This window comes from Haliaeetus albicilla, chromosome 17 (genome assembly GCF_947461875.1).
Source record: "Haliaeetus albicilla chromosome 17, bHalAlb1.1, whole genome shotgun sequence".
NCBI classification, from domain to species: domain Eukaryota; kingdom Metazoa; phylum Chordata; class Aves; order Accipitriformes; family Accipitridae; genus Haliaeetus; species Haliaeetus albicilla.
Window position 1 is genome coordinate 4522084 of NC_091499.1, and position 26713 is coordinate 4548796.

General features: G+C 40.1%; 1 protein-coding gene and 1 long non-coding RNA gene across 3 annotated transcripts in view; one reads left to right on the plus strand and one right to left on the minus strand.

The window, feature by feature from the left end:
- Window positions 1–26713, minus strand: part of COL9A1 (collagen type IX alpha 1 chain) — a 69925-nt gene that overhangs the window by 34858 nt on the left and 8354 nt on the right. Inside the window, exons 5-15 of one of the 2 annotated variants that reach the window (XM_069804599.1) lie at window positions 23856–24252; window positions 15313–15390; window positions 14633–14653; window positions 13396–13470; window positions 12813–12848; window positions 12641–12703; window positions 10214–10267; window positions 9566–9601; window positions 3636–3659; window positions 3269–3322; window positions 1492–1545 (exon numbers count right to left, since the gene is read on the minus strand). In XM_069804599.1, coding sequence (XP_069660700.1) covers window positions 1492–1545; window positions 3269–3322; window positions 3636–3659; window positions 9566–9601; window positions 10214–10267; window positions 12641–12703; window positions 12813–12848; window positions 13396–13470; window positions 14633–14653; window positions 15313–15390; window positions 23856–24252 — 892 coding nt within the window. Of the gene's footprint in view, window positions 1–1491; window positions 1546–3268; window positions 3323–3635; window positions 3660–9565; window positions 9602–10213; window positions 10268–12640; window positions 12704–12812; window positions 12849–13395; window positions 13471–14632; window positions 14654–14689; window positions 15219–15312; window positions 15391–23855; window positions 24253–26713 lie in introns of those variants that run through there. The other variant, XM_069804598.1, reaches the window with a different exon arrangement.
- The window catches only part of LOC138689527 (uncharacterized), a 51078-nt gene continuing 39070 nt past the window's right edge, over window positions 14706–26713 (plus strand). The window contains exons 1-3 of the long non-coding RNA XR_011328357.1: window positions 14706–14812; window positions 16799–16884; window positions 17468–17534. This is a non-coding gene — a long non-coding RNA (uncharacterized lncRNA). The remainder of the gene's footprint in view (window positions 14813–16798; window positions 16885–17467; window positions 17535–26713) is intronic.

Genomic DNA, 26713 nt, shown 5'->3' on the forward strand with positions numbered 1-26713 from the left:
GCAAAACAAAATATTTCTATTGGTTTTTAAGCTACCTAAAGCATATGTTCTATTAAATATAGAGCAAATATATCCAAACCCCATGAATTTCCAACAGAACCCAAGACAATTTCTGTAATAAGGATAACTTTTACTTTTCCAACTTACTACCATTCAGCAAAAGATTCAGATCTTTACAGAGAAAATAATCTTCCCACAACACAAGTATTGGTAGACAAGTGAGATGTCTGGCAGTTAATGGAATTGCAATAAACTAAGAGATCAGTGTACAAGATGGACTCAGTCAGGGGAAGACCATTCCAGATATTAAATCAAATACTTGATGGAAACTAATGGGAGGCTTATGAGACACAACAGGGAGAAATATGATTTCACAGCAGCAGCTGGATTCTCTACAGCCCAGTGGGAGAGAGCACACTGTTTCAGAGAGAAGCACAAGGGAGTTTAAGGAATGAGCTGGTCTCCTTTTATACAGGAGGATTTTAAAAAAGCTGAGGGTATGTTTGGGTCCATAATATCATCAACTGGAGTGGGATGGTGGCACTTCAGAAATCTAAAAAGGACAAAACTGTCAAGGAATAGAAGCAGCATATGCCATTACTGAGAATTTGGTTTTACTTGTTTCCTAAATACTCTTCTCCACTTTACCATTCACATTTTTTACAATGCCCCTGACAAATCTCTGGCAACTTTCATGAAAACAAGAGACATGGCATAAATAAAGCTTATGGATTTAGGGTCTGTCCAGCAGAGGAACAGTACAGCTTTTAAAAAGTTGCTAGTATGACACATTTCCTAGCAGTTTGCATTTCACAGCACCCAGCCTCTGATGTGTCTGCCAAGCGCTCCATTTTATCTCTTGGGGCAGGTAAATAGCCACAAGACAAAGGCATAACACACATCCCTCCTCCCAAGAGGCTCAAAGAAGATAACCATTCCCCTAGAGAGGCAAAGCGCTGGTGTAAAGCTTTCTACTATCCCTTGCAAGTAGTCAGCCCAGTTGCAAGAAAGACATTAGAACTTAACCCACCTGGAGGCATATATTTCTGGCTCATGAGCCAAATATTAAATTTTTTTCCTCCTAACAGAGAGGTCTACCTCTGCTGAAGTCCTAGCGGTGAGGCCCAACAAAGACTACATTTACAGTAATACTATAATTCACAGGGAAGTTTAAAACCTGTAAAAGTTACAGTTTTCAGACCATTTGCAGAAATGGGAAGACATCATGACAGAAGTTTTCACAGTTTGCATTTCAAACTATCTTTTATAACCATAAAGACTAGAAACTTGCTTTCTAAATGGAAGTTCAAATGTTGATATGATTAAATGAGTTGTATCTCAGGCTTGGAACACAAGCCTCTACACATTATGAATTAATATAGCCTGCTGAAATCCTGAAGTCAGTATTGAGCTGTAGGACTTGAGAAGTTTTGTTCGAGCAGCAACAATACATAATTCATACATTAGCACATATTAAAGGCAATCACTTACCCGAGGACCTGGTGGTCCTGGTGGCCCTGGTGGCCCTCTTTTTCCTGGATCTCCCTAAAAAAGGGTAAAATAATTTTGTTGATTCATAGTAATAATGACAACCAGCAGTTACATATTCATACAACGCAACAACAGTGAGAAATTAAGTAAATACAGAACGACAGGCGAGGTAGCCAACTAAAATATTGACCCACAACATGGCTCCCACAGTAGAATGGGAAAAATGATTTTTTTAGTAGAACGGAAGCCATGCTGTGGAATAGGAGCCACAAACAAACAATAAGTTTTCATCTGCTTTAGAAAGCTGAAACATCTAACCACAGGAGCATCTATGCACTCCTCTATCTTATAACTACTAATTAAGTTCTGAAGTAAAAGAATCCTAGTAACTGGCAAAAATGCTCAAAGCACAGAGAGGGGAAAAAAAAAAATCCCCTTTTTCAGAGCCCAAGATGAATTTACCAAGATGAATCTTCTCCTGTTTGTGAAGTTTTGATGTCCAATGCTTTCAGAAGTAAAGACAACACAGAACCCCTGCAAATTATTTTTTCAGAATGCTTTTAATTAAAATAAATCTAATATTCTGACAAGGACCATCTTTTAACTTAATACTGTCATTTCAATATTATTTTTTATATGTTATTAAATCATAAATGAAATGAACAAGATTAATATAGAAAAATTATTCACTAATCCTCACAATGCATGAGCTATAGAGCCATAGGTTTAAAAAAAACTAAAAAGGAGTATTTCTTTTCTACACAATGTATAATTACGTTGTGGGACTCATTATCACAATGTGTTGTGGAGGCATGTAATATAAATGGATTCAAAAAGGGACTGACTACATTAATGGCAGATAGCCTCATACATAGCTTTTGAAAAAGGCAGCATAGATGCAATTTCTGATTCAGGCAGTCTCTGAACTGCCAACTGCCAGAATGTGGGACAGTAGGACAGAAAAATGCCTTTTTACAAATAACCTGTACACTTCCCTAGGTATCTATTATTGCCTTTGCTACAGACAAGACAGTGCACTAGATGGATCATCTTCTGAAACAAATTGGCAGTTTTTAATATTCTTTTTTTAATTCATTTATATGACTGAGCGCAACACACAGGGAGAGGTATGCATTAAAAAGTAGGCTTCGTTAAACAAAATTTTAATGCTATTTCAGATTTCAAGTAAAAAAATTAACAATTGGTTTCAATTTGCATTTCAGTGGTAACGTACGGAGTCAAAATATGACAGTGTGCTGAAACTGAGTGCACAGTTTAGCAGTAAGGTCAATAGATGGAGTCACACTTAAAATGAAACTAAGAAGAAATACTGAATGGCCACTTTCACTGATACACAAATGGAAAACAGAAACAGTATGTGGTCACATACCATAATGTGTATGTGAGAAGACAGCAGTAAAGCTAAAGGTCTGCATGTAATGTTAAGTTTTACATTTCCTGTACTTCTAGCGGGTTTGCTTTTTGATTTTGGCTTTCCTTGAATAAGATGAGAAGTAGAGTATGGGACACTATATAAAACAATTAATTCTCATCTAATGGGTGGCCCTGGCTTTGTTATTCATTGTTCATTATTTCTGATGCACTTCAAACAAAATCTTTCCTCTACCAGTGATAACTGTAGAGGAAAAAAATACATTTTCGAGTGGTGTTATAACCCAAATAGTGTTTAGATGGCACAGCAATTAGTCATTTTTTCCGTAAGTACCTTCTAGGAATTGAATAAACCTACATTTTTAGCAAACACAGTAGTACTTACAGGTGGACCAGCACGACCTACTTCCCCAGGAAGTCCTGCTGCACCAGCTGGACCCTATAACAACCAAGTTAAATAGTATTTTTAAACCATACAATATCTCCATAACAAGCATCCAAGGCATGAGAATATGTAATTCTCTCAAACAACAAACTATGCCTTCAGACACCAGTATTCTTGCCCCATATACCACAGACCTAAGCAACCTCAATAGTAGCTGAAGAAAGCACACATTATAGACATAGAACATCAGGATTAAAACAGTCTCTTTTTTCATTTAATTACTTTTTATTACAGTATAATAGCTTTATTGAATATTTAAACAGATTCATTAAACAGTGTATTTACAAATTATAAAAATGATACTTACAGGTGGTCCAAGAAGCCCCTTGCCCTGTGAAATATGAAAAAAGGTCAGAAATGGGGGGAGAGTTCCATACCTATTCAAGCTGTTTGCCAAGAACAGAGCATTTGGGATAAAAAGGTACAAAAAACCTGATGCTTGATTCTGCAAAATCATTTTTAAAACTTGTTTAACTAATGTTAAATATCAATTTTATTATTAGGTAATTGATATCAGGAGAAAAATTAAATTATTGATTAAGTTGCTTTGCAGTAGCATTTATTTACACATATATACAAATACATACACTTCCACAAAGGAATAAAGATGTTAAGGCCTTTGGGTTTAGCTAATTATCAAGTACCATGATAAACTCATCTATGCTATAATCATTTCCTTCTAACAGTGCTTTTAAACTGATAATAAAAGAGGGGTTTTTTTTTCCACCAGGTCTAAATCCATTAAACTAGCGCTTTTTGGTAATCAGAAAGAATACCAAACTGCTCCTGTTTACATTTTCCATCAGTATTGCTCTGAATCATTTTAATGAGAATTGTCCAAGATAAAAATGTGTTTCTGCCTATTTGGACAATACAATCCCTCCTAAGAAAACAGATCCCTCAATCTTGCATTACTAAACCAAATGCATAATTTTATGGAGAACAGTATCAATGATATGTATGAACCACTGGCATATAAAACCACAAAAATACTTAGATCTTCAGGGGATTTGATGTAATAAAGCGCCTGGGCTGAGTGGAGTTTAAAAGCCACAGAATATCATACCAGGATTGTATCAGCAAGGTTGTCTTTAGATGCTTGAGATTTTCCCTGTGTTATATCAAGTTTTCTATCAGAGTCATTCTATTTGAACCATTTAACACACAGCAGAAAGTAAACTTTTTCACCTTGCATAACCTACATAATTCCTTTGCTATTACTTAACGCTCCCTTGCTGCAATTCATTATATTATACATGTCTACACATTTGACTATACAAACCAAACTTTCACTGCATCACATATCTGCTATTATAATATCACCTGCCTCTGAAAGAAGGAAACCAACTACTTGCAGGTTGTCATTGGAATACCCCTTGCTAACGTGCCCCTAACAGCGTCAAGGAAAGTCGGTGATACCAAAAGCAGCTACAGCTATTGTGTCCAGCCCACACACAGGCCCAGGAGAAGCCAGTCTCCCCTTCTGTCCACTCCATTGCATCTCCTCACCCTCCTAATTAGGACTCCAAGAAGCAGGGGCTGTCCCTCAGCTGCCCATGCCTCCCCCTCGCCCAGCTTCTCCACCCTTCTGGCCACAAACTCCCTGCAAGCGGACCAAGTTGCGGAGTTGAGAGCTCCAGGGCTATCAGCCAGTAAGGACCTACACAGAGCAGTTAACGATCCCAACCAGTTGCCCATGTTCCAGCCTCTGTCTGTGTCCTAAAGGGGAAGCATCTCCACACAGCCTGGGACTCCAGTCTTACATCCCCAGATGCCTGCTGCCTGTTTGGAGGTGCTTATCTGACCCACAGAGCACATGGAGTGCACAGGCATGGGCAGTAATCCACAGTCTGTAATCACCTGGTTCAGAGACACTCACCCTGTAGATCTGGGAAGTACCTCCCATTGTCAGCACGGACCTGCTGCCACCCATCACGAAGAGTCACATACCAGTATTTGTATGTGTACCCTGTGCCAGAAGCTGTGCTTTAGTAGACCTTAAAATACTTTCAATTTCTCTATCACTAAATACACACAATCATACCCGTATGTCAGATCTGTAAAACACCAGCAATATTATCAGCTAACAGAAAAGTTAGAGGGAACTTAGAGAGAATGGACTGAAGGGTGAAATACATGCACCAAATGTAGCAGTGCCAGGTCCATTTACCAGGGCCAGATCAGAGACATCAGCATATTTGGTGGTAAATTACTTGAATGAATCAGAAGTATTCTACTAATTTTGTGAATCTGGCATTTGAGAGACTATCCGCAAAAGAGGTGAGACAAAGGGACTAAATTAAAACTAAATGATGAAGCACGAAAAAATAGAGGAAAGGGAGAGTAAAAGAAGATAACTGAAGATTGCCAGGATACATTCTGGGGAAGAAAGGGTGACAGGAGCAGAAAAGCAAACGTTGTGTATAAAACTTTAGATACTTAATATTCTTTCTTTCAGTTACCCTGAAGTCCTAACTTGGCCAATAAATTCCATTGGATGAGCTTGAAAAACAGTGATAATAATTTGAAACTAATTAACCGTGTAGCCAAGGCTTCCAACTTCCTGTTTGAACTGAGCATTTTTAACAACTTAAGCAAGGGGGTTTTGTGAGAAATGAAGTCTTTGGATAACCATCCAGAGACTAGTCCACTTGCAAAAGGCCACTGACTGAATTAAAGCAGTGCATAATTACACCTAAATACTCAATCATGTAACTAGTATGCAGACTCATACACATGCTTACTATATTTCTAGTAAATGAGGTCTCATGGATCACACCAAAGACCTGCAAAGGTTCAACAGACCCATTACTTCACGCTTGTAGTAAGATCTTCTCAAGAAGTCTCTGAATCTGAGAATTAGAACCATCACACTCCAGCACTACCACTTCTACCCTACTTTTTTTTTTATTAGGTTTAATTACTCCAAGTTTAATCTCACTAAAGGTGGGATGACCAGTGTTGGCCATTTTGAGAAACTTCCACTGCTTTATTTCTTCAGTAGCTTAACGCCATTCATCAAAAGGAAAGCCTCCATAAATTGAATTTCCCTGAGAGACTTATTCTGAGCATTAGTCTTTCCATGTGGATTCAGCACATATGGGTTAACAACCATAGAGCTACAAAATCAAACACTAGGCTTTTTCCTAAAATGTGAGGTCTAAGGATTCTGAACCTTAATAATTACAAGGGTCATGACACAAGGTGACTAAGTATATCTATCTTTTCTTTACCTTTAAATAACTAAGAATTCTCATTTTCTCATTATAAATATTCCTGCAGATTCACCTTTAAATACAAGGTTGTGATGGGTTGACCCTGGCTGGACGCCAGGCGCCCACCAAAGCCGTTCTATCACTCCCCCATCCTCAGCTGGACAGGGGAGAGAAAAATATAACAAAAAGCTTGCGGGTCGAGATAAGGACAGGAGAGATCATTCACTAATTACCATCACGGGCAAAACAGACTCAGCTTAGGGAAAATTAGCTCACTTTTTATTACAAATCAGCCAGAGTAAGGTAAATGAGAAATAAAACGAAATCTCAGAACACCTTCCCTCCACCCCTCCCTTCTTCCCGGGCACAACTTCACTCCCGGATTTCTCCACCAAGCCCCCCCAGCGGCACAAGGGGGACAGGGATGGGGTTTACGGTCATCACATGTTATTTTCTGCCGCTTCACCTCCTCAGGGCGAGGGCTCGTCACACTCTTCCCCTGCTCCAACGTGGGGTCCCACCCACGGGAGACAGTCCTCCACGAACTTTCTCCAACGTGGGCCATTCCCACGGGCTGCAGTTCTTCACGAACTGCTCCAGCATGGGTCCTTTCCACGGTGTGCAGTCCTTCAGGCACAGACTGCTCCAGCGTGGGTCCCCCACGGGGTCACAAGTCCTGCCAGAAAACCTGCTCCGTGGGCTCCTCTCTCCACAGATCCGCAGGTCCTGCCAGGAACCTGCTCCAGCGCAGGGTTCCCACGGGGTCACAGCCTCCTTCAGGAACCCACCTGCTCCGGCGTGGGGTCCTCCACGGGCTGCAGGTGGATATCTGCCCCACCATGGACCTCCCTGGACTGCAGGGGGACAGCCTGCCTCACCAGGGTCTTCACCACGGGCTGCAGGGGAATCTTCGCTCCGGCGCCTGGAGCATCTCCTCCCCCTCCTTCTACACTGACCTTGGTGTCCGCAGGCTTGTTTCTCTTACATGTTCTCACTCCTCTCTCCGGTGGCTGTTTTCCGCGTCCCAACTTTTTTTTTCCTTCTTAAAAATGTTATCACAGAGGCGTTACCACTATCACTGATTGGCTCGGCCTTGGCCGGCGGCGGGTCCATCTTAGAGCCAGCTGGTATAGGCTCGCTCTCTCTCGAACACAGGGGAAGCTTCCAGCAGCTTCTTACAGGAGCCACCCCTGTAACCCCCCCCGCTACCAAAACCTTGCCACATAAAACCAATACAAATGGCTTATTAAGCAGAGGCAGAACAACTCCAAAGGCAATCCCTACTGAGGTTCACTGAAGCATTATCAACTTAAGGCTGAAGTCTCAGGGCAAACAAAAATCGCTCAACTTTGAAAAATGGTCCAAAATCTCTTCAGATTCATTGCTTTTACAGTCTCAAAACATGGTCACAAAAGACCTGAACCAGGTAAGTGCTGCTCTGAACAGAATGAGCGTTCTACCTTGACAAGTTAGCCCAGTTTGCTGCTTTCCCCTAGTAACATCTCCGCTTCTAAGTTGAGATTAACCTTGTTTATGTATATTTTATACACCCACTTTTTCCAAAGGTTCTTAAATTATTTGTTCTCACGTTCGTCTGTTAATGGTGATGTAAAATCATGTATATTTTCCCCAAGACAGTTTTTATTTCAGTTGACAGGCTAAAATACTACAGTATTTTAACCTAGTGTTTCAGTAATTCAGTTTTAATTCCCCATTTTTTCCTCTCCCATAGTAGTTCTTTTCATGTATGCTTTTTTCCACATCATCTGAGTAACATATCTGACAGTTAAGCTCTCTCTTCATTCCAGCTACACATTTTAAAATGCATTGCAAATGACCCAGAAATTATTTCCCCATCTACTTGACAGCAAAAAATGAAAATAAACAAACAAAAAACCTCAAATCCCTAACAGAAAAATGGAGGGCTTTCAGTCTACCTAGAAGCTACCTCAGTTCTGCTATTTTCTGTGACTAAATTTAGCTCATATATTGAGTCTACAGATTGACCACCCGTTATAAAAGCATTACCTTTTTCCAGATTTTTGGGTAAGAAACAGCATGCATGAAAATTAAATGTAAATGTCCACATCATAGAATGATTCATCATAAGTTTGAACATGTCTATAATGTAATGTCTTCAAGAATAACATTATCATTTCCTCTCTGGCCAAATATCAAAGTGATTGTTTAATATAAATTTAATGAAAGTTAATGGGACAGGGTCAAAAATACAAAGACACAGTCAAAGATACAGAATTTCACAGCAAGGAGTGCTATATCAGAATACAATACCTCTTCTATTTAATTCCAGTAATTTCTCCAAAATGAACCTAATTTTTAATTAAATTTGAATTATGTGCAGCCCTATTACAATTTCACACCAGTCATCTTGTTCCATTACTCATTTTCCTTGAGGTTTTTCCTGGTTTCCTATATAATCTATGTCTCTACATGCCAACCATCATTCACTTCTTCAACCCTGTAAAATTCCTAAAATTCACAATTATTTTCAGCCCCCAAAGACAGATGTTAAATTCATCTGCATGCCAACTGGAACAGTACTTTTTGCATGTCCTTTCTCATATTTTGTCATTTTCATATGGAACAGCACAGGAAGTCCCATATAACATTTACACTTCAGTGATCCCATTTAAACACATGGCAAGGAGCTGAAACGGGAATAACTATAGACTAATTTATGCAAATAAAACATGGGCTCTCCTGTCTCTACAGCATTTTCACAAAGAGATAGAAAACAACGGTATGCATCCAAAACTTGTGACCACATCACACATGCTCCTTTCTTTTCTACATACAAACCAAACATGTCCTTTCAGTAATATCTGCACACTTTGATACAAAGACAAAAAGGTTCCTTAACGTGCTACTTTAATATCTTATGAGTTCTTTGAAACCTCAGAAACAGTTTCTGGCTTTTCTTCACTACATTTAATGGTAAGAATCCTTCATATTGATACTTAAAGTCTAAAAAGTCTCTTCATATACTAAATGTATTACTTACTGGAAATCCACGAGCACCTGGCAGTCCTGGCTCACCCTTTAAAAGATAAAAATTGAGTTTTTCAAGAGGCATTAGCATAAAGCTTTGTAAACAACATACAGGAAGATGCTCTCACCTTTTGGAGGGTATCATTTAGTGGACATATTCTGCAAGTATTATTCACTTCATTAACGCTATGCTGGTTTCAGTGAGACTTGACAGAAAGGAAAGACTTTCTCAATATTAAAAAGATACAGCCTTAGGCCTTTCCCCCCCCCCCCAAAAAAAAGAAATTCAAACAGGCTGGTTACTCTTGACTTCTGATGTATATTTCATTTGTCTGATTGCTGATGAAGTCAGGTTTCACTGTTCTGGTTCCCACTGTGTATTACTATGACATAATTATGGTACAATAAGATAGAAAGAGCCTCACCATTACTGAAGATGCTCAACCTTAATGTCATCAATGTAATACCACCATTCCTTACTGCTGGCTGGGGGAATGAAAGTTGCTTTGTACTGTGTGAAAAGGGCCCAATGGGTCTGTTATTCTATAGATGTTTTAATATTGTAAGAAAGGCTGCAGCATCTCATTAATTGCTTAGAGACAAACAAAAATCCTGCTTTAAAAAAAAAATCCCATAATTTCATGCATAATTTTGTTCTTACCTTCTGTCCTTTTGGTCCTGTGGCTCCACGTGAGCCATCAGGTCCTGTGAATCCCTTTCAAAGTAATGTATACAATGTTAATGCAAAGGTTACATGGTTTTCTTAATCACAACAGAAAACATTCTAAAACATAGAATAATGAAGCTATTAAATGAGATAAGTAACTGCAGGAAACTTACAATTCAAATGCCTATTTGCATGTACAGATAGAACTGCCCAAGTTCCAAGTACTAGCTTCTGGTGCCTGTGATACGTGTCCTTCAGAAATTATTCACTTAAATCATAATTAAACTAAACACATGATTTCACATGATCTTATTTCATCTTAATGGGAGATTGATTAATTTAGTTCATGGCTCAGGTTGAAAACAACTGTCAGTGTTTTCCATTTCAAATAAACCATTTATTGACCAAAAACAAACAAAAAAATCAACAAAGCTGCCGGGCTGGATTTGAGGTTAGTCTTTGAACCACACTTGTCTATCTGGCTAAAATTAAAAAGCAATCATGATATTATAACTATGAATTCCTTTGGAGTTCTTTTGTTTTCTTGTGTTTCCAAATTTTTAACCAGCTTATATGGCTTAGAAATTTCCAGATATCCATAAGAAAAGCCTTGCTTTTACGTTTGTCCAATACTTTTCTTTTTTGGTACACTTCCAGCAATTTAGTGTTGACCCAAAGGGGTGTTTTCTCTGATAATTTGCTTTCGAAAGCTTACATGATCATTACAGGCAATTACTGTAAAGTATCTTTACTCAGTCTATTAAACCTGACACTGAAATAGTTTGTGAAAGAAAAGTGAGATTTAAAAAGTCAGAACTGCCTCACCAGTTAAACATGGAAGAAGGTATTATAAATCTAAAACCCTAATTAAAAGTTGAATGCACAGTGGGAGTATGGAGTGGGAGTAAGGTCCCACGTTTTCTCTTCAATTGAAAATAAAAAAGGTTCACCATTTCAGAACACAATATTCTAGTATATAGTTTCACTCATCCACTAATATAAGGAAATATGCAAGTGTGAACAAATATCAAAAGCTGAGCTGAGTTTAAAATGTTCTGTTTCACCTGACTGTGTTACTACAAATTCTGGCAAGGAAAACAAAACCAGACCTTAAGTGAAAATTACAGGAGGCAATGATTTTTAAAGATCTGCTTATGGGTTTTTGACATGTACAAATGGGTTGCGGTCCTTTACTGTTTTCAGGAAAAAATCAAGTGGTATGAGATACCACTCATGGCAAGCCCATTTCCTCTTACAGACTTGAAATTTGAACAATTTAACTAAAGGCTGTTTCAGCTCCATGCCCACTAAATCTCTTTGCAAAAGCAAATTAAAAATTAACCTCTAACAGTATTGCAATCTTCCAAAAATATACTTTTTCATTTACATAATTTGCAATATTTTCTAATATACTAGTTTGTTGTATATAATCTTTATTTTTGACATTTAAAATTATAAAAGTATTCTACCACTTACATAAATTAAACATAAGCTTGCCTGCCTCCTGGCATAAGATCTAAATACTAACGTAACAATCTTGCTTCATAGCAAGAAATGCTTTCAAACGCTGCCCTCGAGAGAAATATGAAGAGTTTCCCAGAAACGTATGAAGGTGTTTTTATCGCCACTAACTTATTCAAGAGATACAACCAAACAGGCCCTCAACACTGGATGATGTTGAAACTTTATTATTCTGTATTATTTTCCAGAGAGAAAGGAAGATACATTAGCAGGTACGAGCTCTGCAGTGGCTGAAGTCTGGGAGGTTTTTCTTTAGAATAACAACTCTATGGAAATCACAGGGTTTCCTCAGAAACCGAGTTAAAATTCATTTTTAAGCTTCAATTTAGTAAAAAGTTAACTGTACACTTTACCATCAGGCCTACAGAGCTGATCGAAATGATTTTTTTCCCCTCCTGCTTTCTCTGGGATAGGGAAGGAGAGGCTAACAAGACCTAAAATTACTAAACACAAGCCCTCCACAGCCCCCTTAGGCCATCAGACACCAACTGCCCAGAAGAGGCGGTGACCTTGCTGCCCAGCTCTTTGCTCCACAGGGAGCAGGGTGCTGACCGGAGGCTGCTTCCCAAGGATGCAGCATGGCCTCCTCCCCACAGGACCGCTGCTCAACACCCTCTCCAGAGCAGGGTGGCAGCACCCCACAGCCCTTGCGCTGCTCCTCAGCTGCTGTCCCGGCCACTCTCAGCCCGGCTGTGCTCCTTCAAGAGAGCACCTTTTAGCTTGGAGAAAAGCACCTCTCCCCGAGGCGTGCCACTGGCACACACTGGCAGCTGTGAGGGAGCCAGGGACCACAAAAGGAGGTCGTGCTTCTATAGAAATAGACTAAAACCAAGTATTTTCCTTAAATTTATAAAAAAAAAGAAGAAGAAGAGGAAATTCCAGAAAGTCAAGCGTACTCACATCAGCTCCTGGCTCTCCAGGCAGGCCTGGGGATCCTGGTTTGCCTGCATCCCCATCTGGACCCTTCAGGATTTAAATGGACAGTTAGGCATGTTTCAGAGAGGGAAGCAGAAACAAAACTCAAAACCTCTCCTCTTGCAGGAGCAAACGCAAAGTAGCTGAAATCACTTACCGGTGGACCAGGGGGGCCGTTAGGACCTCTCTCCCCCTAACAAGATATGAAAGGGGAGGTTTTAGAGCTACGGGGACTTTTCATGGTTTACATTTACAGATTAACAGGAATAATCCCAAACCGATTCTTATTGTAGGAAATTAATATTAAACCCACGTGATCTCTATTGTACACTAATAGAAATAATCACAGAAACTTCTGACAGGAATTGAGGGAAAATACATAGTAGGTCCTATCAGGATTAATGCCACAAATCCTTATCATGCTTTAGTATAAGTGATACTACATAATCCCTTTTGAGATTAGAATTATAAAATCCCTACACCGCATTTAAGGCAAATAATCATAGCATATGATGATGATTACATAAAATCAATAATCCTATATTTTCCATATCAGAGATAATCTGAAAGGCCACCCTCTCCCCCTGCCTCAGCCCGCTGCAGAGTATGAGACCCATCAATTCCTATGTGGATCTGCAGCCAAATTCAAACACCTCAGGGTCAAATGCTGACAGTGAGGACAATGTAGGTACACCTCAAGGCATCTCCTATTTTCTAGGCAGGGCATGGGAAATACTTACATCAATGCCATCAATACCGGGAACTCCTGGTGGCCCTGGTGGACCTGGGGGGCCTGGTGGCCCAGGGAGACCTCTCTGACAAGGAGTAAGAAAGGAAAAAAAAAGGAGCAATTAAAACCTGGCAAACCCGCGAGAGCCAGTCTGGGGGGACCAGCATAATGAGAGGGGGCTTCTATGGGTTGGTTGGGGGCTGCGGGGGTCAGAGCTGATGAGGAAGAGCTGTGTCCTCACACCACAAGTGTCAGGACCCACACACCCTATCCCATCTTAGCTGTCACAAGGATGACCAGCAACGCTCCTCTCACAGATAAGAGTGTAGATGAGGTGTTAAACCTCCCCTTCCCCAAGCCCAGCCACCCTGCGATGCTGGCAGGGCCAGGGCAAGGTGGAGGGGGCTCAACTCCCCAGCCCAGAAGGCTCTGAACGCCCTATGGCAATGACCGGGTGGTGGAAACAAAAACAGTGATTTTTGCAAATCAAACATTGAAATTCACTAAGCTACTCCAGTTACTCATTCGGCCAACACAAAGGAGACAGTCTTCCTAAGAGTTTGTGCTAGCAAAGAAAATTTAAAACAACCCTTTCCCTGCTCCACTGACAGGCTCAGCGGTTTCCCTTTTCCTCAGGATTACATTAGCATCTACAGAGGCGCTTTCTCAAAGCACGGGGCTCCCGAGAGGGCGGCGGGAGGTGCCACCGGCGTGTGGAAACCGAGAGAAAGGCTTTTACAGGTCTCCCTCCCTATAATGGGGAGCTCTGTTCTCCTCAGAGCAAGCTCCGACCCTGGCCCCACAACAGTGCTCTGTGAGCGAGAGTCTGGCCCCGGCCTTGCGGGGGCCCTCAGCCTGGCCCCTCGCTCCCCACAGCGCCGCTGCTCTGGATGCCTTTCCACCCCACACCAGTCTTCCCAGTAACAAGCTATCCGGTGGTAGCTGTCGATGGAGCTCAAGCCCCTCCAGCCCCTCCGTATCACCGGGTGCCTGCCTGATGCCTACCAGGTAGCACCATGTAGGCACACACACACGGGGCACCCACCGCCCGGCAGCCAGCTCGCCTTCCCCCTGCAGAAGGGCCAGGGCTGTGTCAGGGTCAGCTACAGCTACTTCGGGGGAGAAAAGGGTCGAAAACCCTCCAGCGGGTCGGTGGCGGGGCATGACAGAGAGCGGCCTTCAGTCAGCCTCTCTTCACCCGCACCCTTCCCCTGAGCGCAGAGCACCGTCCCTTCCCTCACACTTACCTCGATCACCGTCTGGCTTATCTGCGAGGGAGAAAACCAAAGTCAGGATAAACTTACTTGAGCCAGGCAGAGGCAAACAACCTGCAGGAAAAGCCCCAGAGGCAGGAGCCCCCGCAGAGCCCGCGCCATGGCGACGGAGGGAACGGCCTGCGGCTGCTGGGGCCGGCGGCCGGCCGAAAGGTGAGCCCCGCCGCAGCCCCTCAGGGCTGCTCGCTAACGCCTTGGGGAGGGTCTCGGGGATTGGAGGAAAGCAGAAGGCTGGGAAGGGGAGGACGGAATGCCGGCAGCGCCTTAACCCTTTGCCCTGCCGCTGTTGCTTCGGGCACCGATCCTTGCCTTCACCCCCTCCCCGCCGCGGCCTTCCCGCCGCCGGGCTCCCCGCTGAGGCGGCAGCGAAAATCCCTCCCTGAGCTTTCAGAAGTCTCTCACCCGAGCAGTGGGTGAGGCGGCGGGGTCGGGGGGGGAGAAAGTCAGTCACGGAAGGGTTAAAATGAGGCTGCTGCTGCTGCTCTGGGGAGTTGGATTTCTAAAGGCACCGAATTCCAGGCGGATAGGGTAAAAACAGGCAACTCGGGCCAGAAAGGGGGAGAAAAAATAAAAAAACTGAGGCTCCTGAGGGCCGGCGCTGGCCGGCAGCGGTCAGGGATTGAGGGGAAGGGCGGGAAGGGCAGGTCGCTCACCCGGGCCGGCAGCTCGCCACAGCCTTCGCGCTGGGGTCGCAGGGGGTCGCAGTGAATCACCATCCACTGGATTTCGAACTGGTGAAAGAGATAAAGATCACGTTAATTCGGGTCGGGGGGGTCACGCTGGCCCAGGGTGGAGTAGGAGGGACACTGGTCAGCTAACGGCGTGTTTTAAAAGGTAGGTATTTAATGATAATAGGTATGGGTGTATGGGGGAGCTCAGTCCGGAGCGGGGCTTCACCCTGCGTTCCCCGAACTGTGGAGGTCTTTACAATTTAGAGGGGGCATAAACCTGCCGAGGGGTTTTAAAGAGAAGGCAAGATTTGTCATGTGTCATTTTTTATGTTTTCTTTGTAAGCACGGGCATTTTTTCCTCAAGCTGTGTGGTGGTTTTGTGAGGCACGCCAGAAGATTTGCTCTAGGTGGATAGTTGCGCCCATGAAGAACGGTAGGTCTGAGGACAGAAACGTGGTCTAAGTGTGAGAAGTTCAAAAAGCAGGATCCTATGCACACTGGCAACAGTCTGCAACTGAGTAATATACATCTGTGAAATTTCACATCTTCTTTGAACGTTTGTATTTGGCACTGGAAAACGACAGGGGACTAAGGCAAACCTCTTCTTCTCAGAAGCTGCAACTAAAACTCACTTGATGTGCTATATAGATTAAAAACCATACCCTCTCCTGAAAGTTACTGAATAGCCCAAACATACAGCTTCAGGGGTATATCCATTGATATACAATGCATCACGTGGAATTTTAAGTGCCAGAAGCATATTAAATTGTGCATATTTATTGTATCTAAGTTTTAAAGTCTTGGGTTATTTTCCCTTCCCACATATAGTATCAGGTTGGCTTATGAACTGCTAATGAATGGTTTATCCACGGATTTCTCAGTTTGATGATAAAATTCAGAGGCTCCTATCACTTTCTTTTCATTACGGATGGCTGAGAGGTTGAGGGGGAAGAAAGTTTGGGGTTTTCTTTCTTGTTACAACATAGAGCCCTGGTATAGAGAAGACTCTGATTTATTTTTTTCTGAGAAGCTGAAAATAGAAGTGAGTGTCCGGGGGCTTTCACTTCTTATTCCTTTGCTTCTCTGAGTCTTTCTTCTTATTCTGTTGAGCTAAAGTAGCTCCACACCGTCCCTCCTCCCACAACATAATGTCTTGGTGCTTCCTGGCTCCCTTCTGTGCTCCCTCTGGGATATCTCATTGCTCTCTTCAGTCCCAACCTGTAACTGATGCTGAAGGCAGACTGTCATTCTGAGATGCTTTCCTCTCCCACCACTATCCTTACATTGACTGAGTTACGTACTGACTGCTAGAGCTAATAAATGCTTTGAGTCTGAAGTCCTTTAAGGTCTCTGCAAGACACCCACATATCCACAAGTTGCCTTTTTTTTTTTTTTTTTTTTGCTTTCACCTTCACCATTTCAGTGCTGCTACTCCTGAAATCCTCACTATCGCATCTCTACTTTAGAGTCATCACGGTTTCCAGAGGGCTGAGACTAGACCACAAAAGAGGCAGCACCCTTGGGTTTTTTACCTGTTATCTGACACCACGATCTGTGAGTCAATTCTCTACCTCCTTTATTCAATTCTCATTTTAAAACCTTTCCCAGCCCGTAATAATAGACAACTGAATGTCATATTATACATATAAAAGAAGTGAATTTATACTATAATTCAATACTACAAGGCAGCAATACAATAATAAAAATAAGAGGCTACCTGGAATCTGAAGATGAGGATATATTAAAAGGCATAAAAATGGGGTCAAATGATACCTATATGATAATTTATTTCGTACCATACAACTAGATTCCGAGTCCTGAGTCTCTACATTATTCACCTCTGAAGCTCACTTGCAGAGGGAAGGAGGTCCATAACTGCCTCTAAAGCAGTTTATAATCTATTTTTTATTTAAATAATAATCTATTTCTGATTTAAATTGATATACATGGTTTTAAGTGACAGAATTTCTACTTTTTCAGTTGGTCTGTTTAATATTAAACTTAAAATTATATTAAATAAAATTAAAATTGAAAAGTCATCCATTCAGTACTTAGGAAATACCATGATTAAGGTTGCCTGTACAAATTTAATCTGAATGTAATCCAAAATCGTGTGATTCCACACTTCTTTCCTTAGAACGCTCTGCTGAGTCACAAGACGGAATGAACAAGGCCGTGGAAATGGTTCCCATACTGCAGAAACTGTAAGTTTGGTAGTGAATGAGGTGAAATTTGGTAAAAAAAGAAAGGATGGCTTTGTGGAAAAGACAGACACATGCCACTGAATAAGCCTGCTTTTGCTTCATAATTCTTATGTAGTGCTGACAAATTATTTAAATCAAAATAGCCGCATTAGAGAGCATTCTGCATGGGGCAGGAAGAGGGAATTGGATGCCTGAAATAAAGTATCTGGGTACAGGTTATGAAAAAAGGCTGATCACTAACAACTGTATCTGAAATCAATAGTTTTGAGCTGTGCTTTCAACTTATAACATGGTAGAAAAATCTGTAAACACTGAAAAAATTACTTTTGTGTGTGTGTGGTTTTTGGCTTCTGTACTAAGGTGAGAAAGATTTGAGATGATAAAATGCTAATTACTGAGTTGTGTTAGATTTTGATGCATGACTGTCCAAGTGCCAATATCTGTGCCTTACGAGAATACTACTAGCAAATGCATATACATTTTTTTAAGTTTGAACCCAGTTTTTCAACTTTGAACATAATCAATATTAAAATAGAGATAAATTTATTAATGAGAATATAAGATGTGATTGCTTGCTGCAGTGGGAACTTGACTCACTGTGCCAGGAAATCCTTTTAGTGTCTCATATATTTTCTTCCAATGCTCTTGAATGGCCAAAGAGAAAACCAATCACTTTGTTTTGTTCAAGATGGGATTTGAATGGTGAGCATTAAGGCCTGGTACTCTCATGAGTTTAAGACACACACAAAAAAGTCTGAATAAATGAGGCAGGCATCCTATGCAAAAAAAGACCTAACATTATTTACAAAAACATTATTACAAAACATATACAAAAAATAATGTGAATGTAAAAGGAGTTGAAATATTTTGAACATGCAGCTTTAATTTGACATTTTTTAGTTCACAGTTGGTTAGTCAGGCAGCATTATTTTTTTTTAAATAAACTGTGATTACTGTGTAAATTTTTTGCTTAGAGCTTTTGTTACTGTTTTGACACTATATAAAGCAAAAATTGAGATGAAATCTGTTTGACTTTTTTAAAATGAAGAATAAAACTCTTTCGTTGGCAAGGTAGTAAAAGGTGTGACTGGCCTCCCATTGATTTAGGAGAGGTGAGGGAAAGGCAAATATGTCCTAGCCTTGCTGCCAAGGTACCTTTTCCCTCGCCAGTATTTCACAACGATCTTGTTGATTATATTAATCTGATTTAAAGGATGCCACTATTTTGAAGATGTCATGGGTAGATGTTCTATCGATATCAGTACAAAGTGTTATTAAGGATGAAGTACAGGCACAAAGTTCTGAGAACTGAACCTCAGATAAATCAGGGGTAATCATAAAGCAAAGTTATTAAAATGTAATCCTTTAAGACCCATAGGTGTTTAAGACCCATAGGTCAATATTTCTGACATCCATTTTACAAGATTCCTATAGGATTTCTGTTTCGTCTTAATTTCTTAGTCAGCACAGATATAATTGGATTAGTTATGTCTGTCTTTTCCTGTTTTGTCCTCTTAAATTCCATGGAAATGCCACAGCTTTGCACATTTCAGTATGAGCAGTGCAATTCAGTTGTCTTATTAGTGCTTTAGATGAGAGAGATGAAGGTTAAGTAAGATGTAAATAAGACCTAAATATCTAGGGTAGTATTTTCAGTATAGCATCAGTCATTTAGTATTTAGCATTTACCATTTAGCAGTACCATAGGCTTTAAGGAAAACCGTGACACTCTGAGCACGTTTGCAGGTCCCTTCTGGGAGAACTGGCTCCCTGTGCCCCGCTGGGCTAGTGCTGCCTCAGGGATGATTCAGGGGAAGTACAGCTCAGTTGAGTAATATTCAGGTGAAGGTTTTCTACAATTTTTCATCCATGATATCTATGTTTGTTCTAAGGGAATTCTGCTATCAACTCTTTGTACATTTCTTAAGTGACCAAGAATAAGCTACACATATTTAAACATATCTCATTCTAGAGCTATAATAAACATGTTTTATCCATTTTCCTACATCTCTGTAATGGGCTTTTAGAGCTTCACTTTCTTTGCATCTTTTTTCAAAGCCTTAGAACAGTACTGGCAAATTCTGGTGTTATTTGACTTTCCATAGCAAGGGTTCAGCCTTCTGAATGTGAGATTTCACAGGGTGAAAAAAACCTGAGATGTGACTTCTTTACAGTACACAGACACGATCTGTTCCATGGTGTAAATTAATCCCTGTTCAGCAAATACCAATAAGCAGCTTCCTCTTAGACATTACAAGTCACGTAGCTGCCCTGAACTAATAACAGCATTAAACGTCAATTAAATAATGACCAAGGATGACTTCTGGCAAAGTGTTTAGTGTCTATGATGAGTAAATCAGCGTAATGCCTCTGAAATCGCAGAAACTAAGGGAATTTATATCATCTCACAGCAGTTAATCTTTGAGCAGTAAGAAATGAATGCCCTTAACTTTCTATAACAAACACATGATTTAGGAAGTAAGTTCCTTTTCAGTTTTGAGATGATGATATATCTTGTATTGCTTAGAGTTTATAGCAGATTATTTGAATTACTTTTAGATAAAAAGAGCTATTTTCTTTTTTATCTAAAAAAAAAGATAAAATGCAGCTGTAAACCTGTATAAAAATTTGCCCTCCATAAAACATTCCAGAAATCCTGGAATAAATCTTTGTAAAGGCTCAAAGGCAAGCCGTAGTTTCTAATGGAACTCTATCTATTACTCTCCTAGGCAATCATAGTAACAACAAGCAATAAAGAATCTCTTTTCAAATGACATGTATTACAGTGCACCTATAAGAAGTTGACCTATTCTGCAAGATAAATAGACCACTCACAGAATACTGCAAAAAAAGAAGAATAGGAAACTCATAATTTATGTCCTTTAAAAATTATACCACGGGAAGTAATATACTTTAACAATGACTGGAAATAAATTAGAAATTGTGCCTGGGACATATTAAATAACCAAGGCTGTTGAGATGTTTAAACTGAGTATAGACAAGCAAGTTAAAGGATAAGCCTAGAGTATCCCCGAACATAAATTTATTTACTCGATTTAAAGAGAAACTAAATGCACAGGCTAAAACAGAAACTTGTGCAATATAAACAGCCATTTTAAAATTATTAGTCCATCAGATTGTGTAATTTCTTTGTCATCATTTCAGAGAATATGGTCTTCATAAAGCTACATTTTTATCGTATCAGGTTGGACCACTACTATTGTCATTTTTGGCTTCATAGCACAGGCCATGCAATTCAATCTAGGGAGTCCTATGTCAAACCACAGTGAATTAATATGTATTTTTAGACATCCAAACTCTGTTTAAAAATGTAATGTGATGCTTACCTTCTTCCTTCCCTGATAATTTCTTCTAGTGCTTCATTATTCTTCTTGTCAAAAAATGTGCATCATATTCCTGTTTTAAGGCCTACCTTATGCAAAGATTTGATTTTTTTCATAAAATACACTAAATATGACTGAATCTTCCCAGAAACATGCTAAGGGTGTAAACAAATGTTTTGTACAATAGGTGGCGAATTGTAAAAAAGACTTAATTCCATTTTGTCTTTTCATCCTTGAACAAGGGTGTCCTATACTCAACGTAGCTTTACGCTAGTGCCTAATGATGTACGTGCTTAAACATAGATGAGGCAGAACTTAATGCTAGACACTTCCCCCACCAGATGCCTGAAAAGCCTAGGGTAATCAGTGTTCCTCATCAGTATACCTTGCTGAAAAGAGCAAGTCTCTGCAAAACACAGACTGGAGAGGAAAGGTGATAAAATTCTGAATTCCCTCTGCTTCTTTCCCTGACTTCTTTAATGCTAGCCAAAGGTCAGCCAGAGCACGAACAGAGAAGGGGGAGAAGTCCGAGTTCTTGCCAAGGTGACCTTAATACCACATCTCTCTCCTCGTTTGTAGGCTGCTGTTTCTAATCATTGCTTCAACAGGCAACAGGAACCCTCCTCATTTTCAAAGGAATGACTCTGTGCCTAACTTGAGGGCATGGTTTACTGTAGCACTGTATACTGGGTGTTGTAATACTATTACATTAATACCTGTAGCTCTCTGTGCGTTAAATCTAAATATCTTTCCATCGAGGAATACAATATTGAGGTAGAAATGTTTTCATCCAAGTAACTTGCATAGAATATGTAATGTTTTCATCATCCCATCCATCCATTCATGCACCAGTATCCCTCAGACCAGTTAGCAGAGCTAAGATACATATGCAGCTAATCATTACATTATCAGCTCCAGCTGATAACTTTTGAAAAACATTTTCAAAGACTAACTTTTGTTTTCAACAGAATTAGTATAATTTTTCAGCTATTGCTACTTTCTAATCCATGTCTATAGCAACGTACTAGATAGATAGCCACTTTCAGACACCTGGGGCAGCTTTTTGTCATCATTTTTCAGGTAAAACTGATTTCTATACAGTGCAATATAGTAACCTAAACATACAGAGGTGATGAAGCATGAGATGCCTCTGTTGTTGCAACATTTCCCCTTTCAAGTTTATACAATGCTGGTTATCCTGTGGCCACATTTTTTGCAAACAACATGAAATATAGTTAAAAGATTATATCTCACTTCACTCTTTTTATTTTAAAGTTGATGCAAAACCTCAGTGTACGGATGTGGAAAATGGCTACAATATATTAAGTATCTGATTCTTTTTGCCATTCAACTCATTTTGAAATAAGTACCCATATATATATATACATATATATATATATATATGGGTATCTTACCATCCGTATGTTCCTAACACACTTAAAGAGGATCCTTGGAAAAGGAACAGGATAATATATGGAACTTTGCAATGTTTTCTGCATTTTTTTCAGTTGTGTTTTGAATCCTTTTAATCTATGAAGTGTATCCAGAAATAGCCTTCCCGAAGTCTTAAATGTCATTTAGTGCCACCATGGGACAAAATTGTTATATTATTCAGCATTAAGTGCAGTATAACTCATTAGCTGAAAAAACCACTAACTGAGAAAACACTTTCATGGCTGTCTGAAAGGCAAAATGCAGATGTGACAGCTACAATTTTTTTTTTGTCAGAAATTACAGGTATGTCACTTTCTATGTGCCTTATATTAATTGCTCATCTCAGAAACTAGATCAGATAATCAAATAATAAAATCCCTGAGGTTTTTCATATTCAGTTTTCTTTGTTGAAGGGCACAAAAGCATTCAATATTTACCATATGTCACCCCCAATGTTATTTTCTCCATCAAAACAACTCTCCTGGCAATGTAGCAGCATGAAGAGGATATTTTCAGCATTAAATCCAGTAACAGGATATAGAATAAGCATTTCACTGCCTACTCTGGCTACACGGAATAAAGGAGCACTCCACAGTGAGTGTAGGTGTCTACTACAATGCACAGGGGAAGTTAAAAGTCTGACACAGGGATTCACAGCAGCCATGATATGGGGGTGGGATGTCCTGAGCTAGGCAGGAGAAGGTGTTGTGGAGATGGGCAGGCTTTGTGTCTCAGCTCTGCTGGGCCCTTTGCTTGGATTCGTTCTAGTCTCTGATGCTACACTTATCCCTCACACGATTCATAAACAAGAACCTTCTTTAAGAGTTCACTGTCTACTCCAGGTCAGTCTTTTTCAAAAAACTCAAGCTAATTAAAGAGAAAAAGCGGCTGTTAACATGATCATACCAGGTAGCACAATGATTAGAACAGTCTCCTGAGGTATAAAGTACTCATGATAATCTCTGATTTAGCACTGAGATGTAAACGTGGGTCTCATTTCTTGTGTGAACAACACAGTAGATCAAAAAGGACCTCTGTCAATCTCCCTTACAGGAGATACTTCCTTTGTATTAATTATTTAAAATATTTATTCTGCCAAAGACACATTTAATTATTTCTAGCTGATGGTTGGTACATGCATATGAAAGAGTGGTCCCAGTTCTTGCTCAATGAATGTTTTGCTCTCTTTGGTGTGAGGTGCAGCCCACACTAGACTTCATTCTAGATCAAGCTCCACATATGAGATAAGCAGAGGAACCCCCAGCTGATACAACCAGACAGAGCAGAATCCAGTGACAGAAGTGTGGATGTCTGAGAAATTTCAGTATTGAAACTTAGATGTAACCTGGGTCATCTCTTACCTTACACAGTATATATATGTGCAAAACTTAAAAAGCAAAGCTAGTACTTACCTGCCAAGAAGTTGTTATTTTCTGCCATTTCTGCTTCCAGAAAACATTTGATGATGCATTCCACAAAAACATATTAAGTGTAAAGTTCCTATAAAACACTTTTTGCAGTAATAAAAGATTTTGGAACTTACCGGAACTGAAATTTCAGGATTATTTTTAAGTTTTCCAAGCACAGCAAAGCCATCAATGCTGATTTTCCCTTTTGGTTTTATGTTTAAGGATTCTATTTTAATACAGTCAATAAAAAGTGTGACACTGTTTGCTTCCACACTTATCATAAGTTTGTGCCATTGGGAGTCAAACAAGAAAGGCAAATGCAAAAATGATGCAGTTTGGAGACTTCCATCCACTCCTTTATAAGAGAACTCAACACTTTTCATTTGACCATTAAGATTCACTCCAACTTGTTCTTTTCCTGAAGAATCCTGAATCTGCCAAATAGTCCAGTATTTCTGAAGCGTGGCCCCAGTCATCCGAAAAGTAGTTAGAAAGGAATATTCGTCAGGCAATCCATTGGAATATATGGCACTGTGTAGGATCAAAATACAGTACATTTGTTGTGTATTTGTTCTGAAAAGCCCCACATAGCACCACAAAGTAAAGAGAAACAGTTACTCAGTGGAACCATATTTCAACCATGCTTTTATCAGTGCTCTTCTGCATGCAGAGTCCTGAAATGGGATGTCCTTTTGAGTCATTAATATTGCTAATGGCAAAAGGAACTGGTTCAGAAATGTGGGTTCTTCCAACATTGTACAATATTTATGATAACCCTTTCCAAGTGTAGTAGTTGGAACAACAACAAACTCCTACTTCACATTTGGAAAGTATATCCTACAATTATACTGTTTCCTACTATTGGACTTACAAAATCAGTCAACATAGTGTGACTTTATAACTAATTGACCAGGTAGGTAGTCAGTGCAGATCTGATTTGGTTTTGAAGACGTAAGAATTCCTTTTGCAGAGGCATTTCCTTCTTCAGCCTGACAATAACCATTTTGTTAATGTATTAGCTATCACTCCAGCAGAAATCATTCAACAAATCATTCATTGACACATACACGCTTAGTAAGAACCCACACTAGAAACGTATTATGTCCTGCGACATTCAACCACAAGACTACAGGTAGCAGGGTACAGATTTGCCACATATAAAATGTTTCATTCTTTTGCAACTCCTATAACATGTGAGATTTGGAAACACAAACAAGTACTACTGGCTGTGTCACTGTGCAAAACAGTAATGTCATTTTTTATCTCAAATGTGTCAGTGAATCCAGTAGAATATTTAAGAAATATGCTGTTTCATATTCTATGGATCGTAAAATTGTAGTGTTGTAATCCAGTTGACATCAATACATTACTTGCCATCTATCCACATTTAAGAATAAGTTCTATTTGAATAAATTTCTTAAGTATGGAGACAGGCAGAGCTATTTTGTCACCAGCATTCATTAGAATAACTTCTTGGACAAGTAGGCATTTTGAGCAAAGATTAGTGTTGAGTGGCAGATCAGTCCTATCTCACAACAGTTTAGCCAGCATTAGTGAACCTCAGGCTAAGGGAAAAAACAAAACAAAACAAAACAAAAAGGAATAAATTAGTTCTTATCCGGTATGCTTGATGGCTACTGATTTAGTAAGAGAGTACTTCCAGCTAAAGTCTCCACAGTTTGTAGTTTGGTGTTGAAGTGTCCAAAGCTGTAGTGCAATCATATTCCAGCAGGCGACAGCACAGCCTCAGCAAGATTTCAGTAAGGAGCGGGGCAAGCCTGGCAGCAGCAGCAGCTTCACCTTATTAATAAAATACCCGAACTGCTGGTGTTTCTCCTTTTTCCCCATGAGCCTTTACATACACCTGAAAGCTGGTGTATGAGGAAGGGGAATGTTTAGCTGGAAGACTTTCTCATTACACAAGGTGTGGAGTTATGAAAAGGTGGAAAAGGGGGTTCCTTGCCAATATCTTTAAACCATCTGTGATTTGCTATGACTTATGGTCTCTGATGACTGCAGATGCAGTAGTCTGTCACAGCTGGGTTTGTTTGATAGGATTTTGTCTCATTTCTTGTGTTCTCTCATTGTTTTGTTCCAGTTTGTATCTTGCCATCTCAAATGCAAATGTCAGTGCATGGGTATTGTACCTTTCCTCCTGTTCTAAGCACTTTCCGGTATTTACTACTGTGCCCTATCCTTCCTTGTGTCAGGCTTCTAGCTTACGCAACATGTTTATATATTCTTTCCTACTCCAGGAAGATACTCCCTCTCCCTGTCCAGACAAACATTCACTCTTACTAAGCTCCTGACCCAGTTCAGCATGTCTTTTATGGCCGTGTGTGTCCTTCTTCCTCTATAATATCTCTTAAACAAGTATTTCAGTCTCCTCTACTGCTAAAACCTTAGATCATCTGAGTCATTTATCTTTTTGGTTTCTGAATCCCACTGTTTGTTCTTGCACAAGATCTGGTGTTACTACTACCATACTGAAGGTGGTATTGTTAGGCAATTTTTTAGCTGGCCTCCATGTGACATTCCGCTTTCTCTATCAAGTTCAGTGACTCCAGGGCTTCTGATACACCAAGCTCCACAGCTGAAGGAAGCAATACTAATCCCAGATCTTCTGAGGAGAGGTTTTCATTCTTTCTCTGCACTGACAAGTTTTGCTGTCATGGCAATACTGGTTAAAATACCACACACGTTCTCACTCCACCTCAGCTGACATAGTTATGCTGGCACAAAAACCCGCCACCCAACTAACCAAAAAAACTAGTAAGTAAACATAGTTACACTTTTTGATTAGAAGATTGTTTATACCAGATTGGCAAAAGGATTCCTTGCCCCATATTTAGCTATAGAGTTAGTCCTTTACAAGCCATCATATGGGTCCTCCTTCTTTTTCAGAAGTTAAAATAGAAAAGAAGTGTGTTAACTTTTTCAAGCAATATACAAAGAAGAAGAATTGTGTAAAAGCTTCTGACACTGGTAAGGG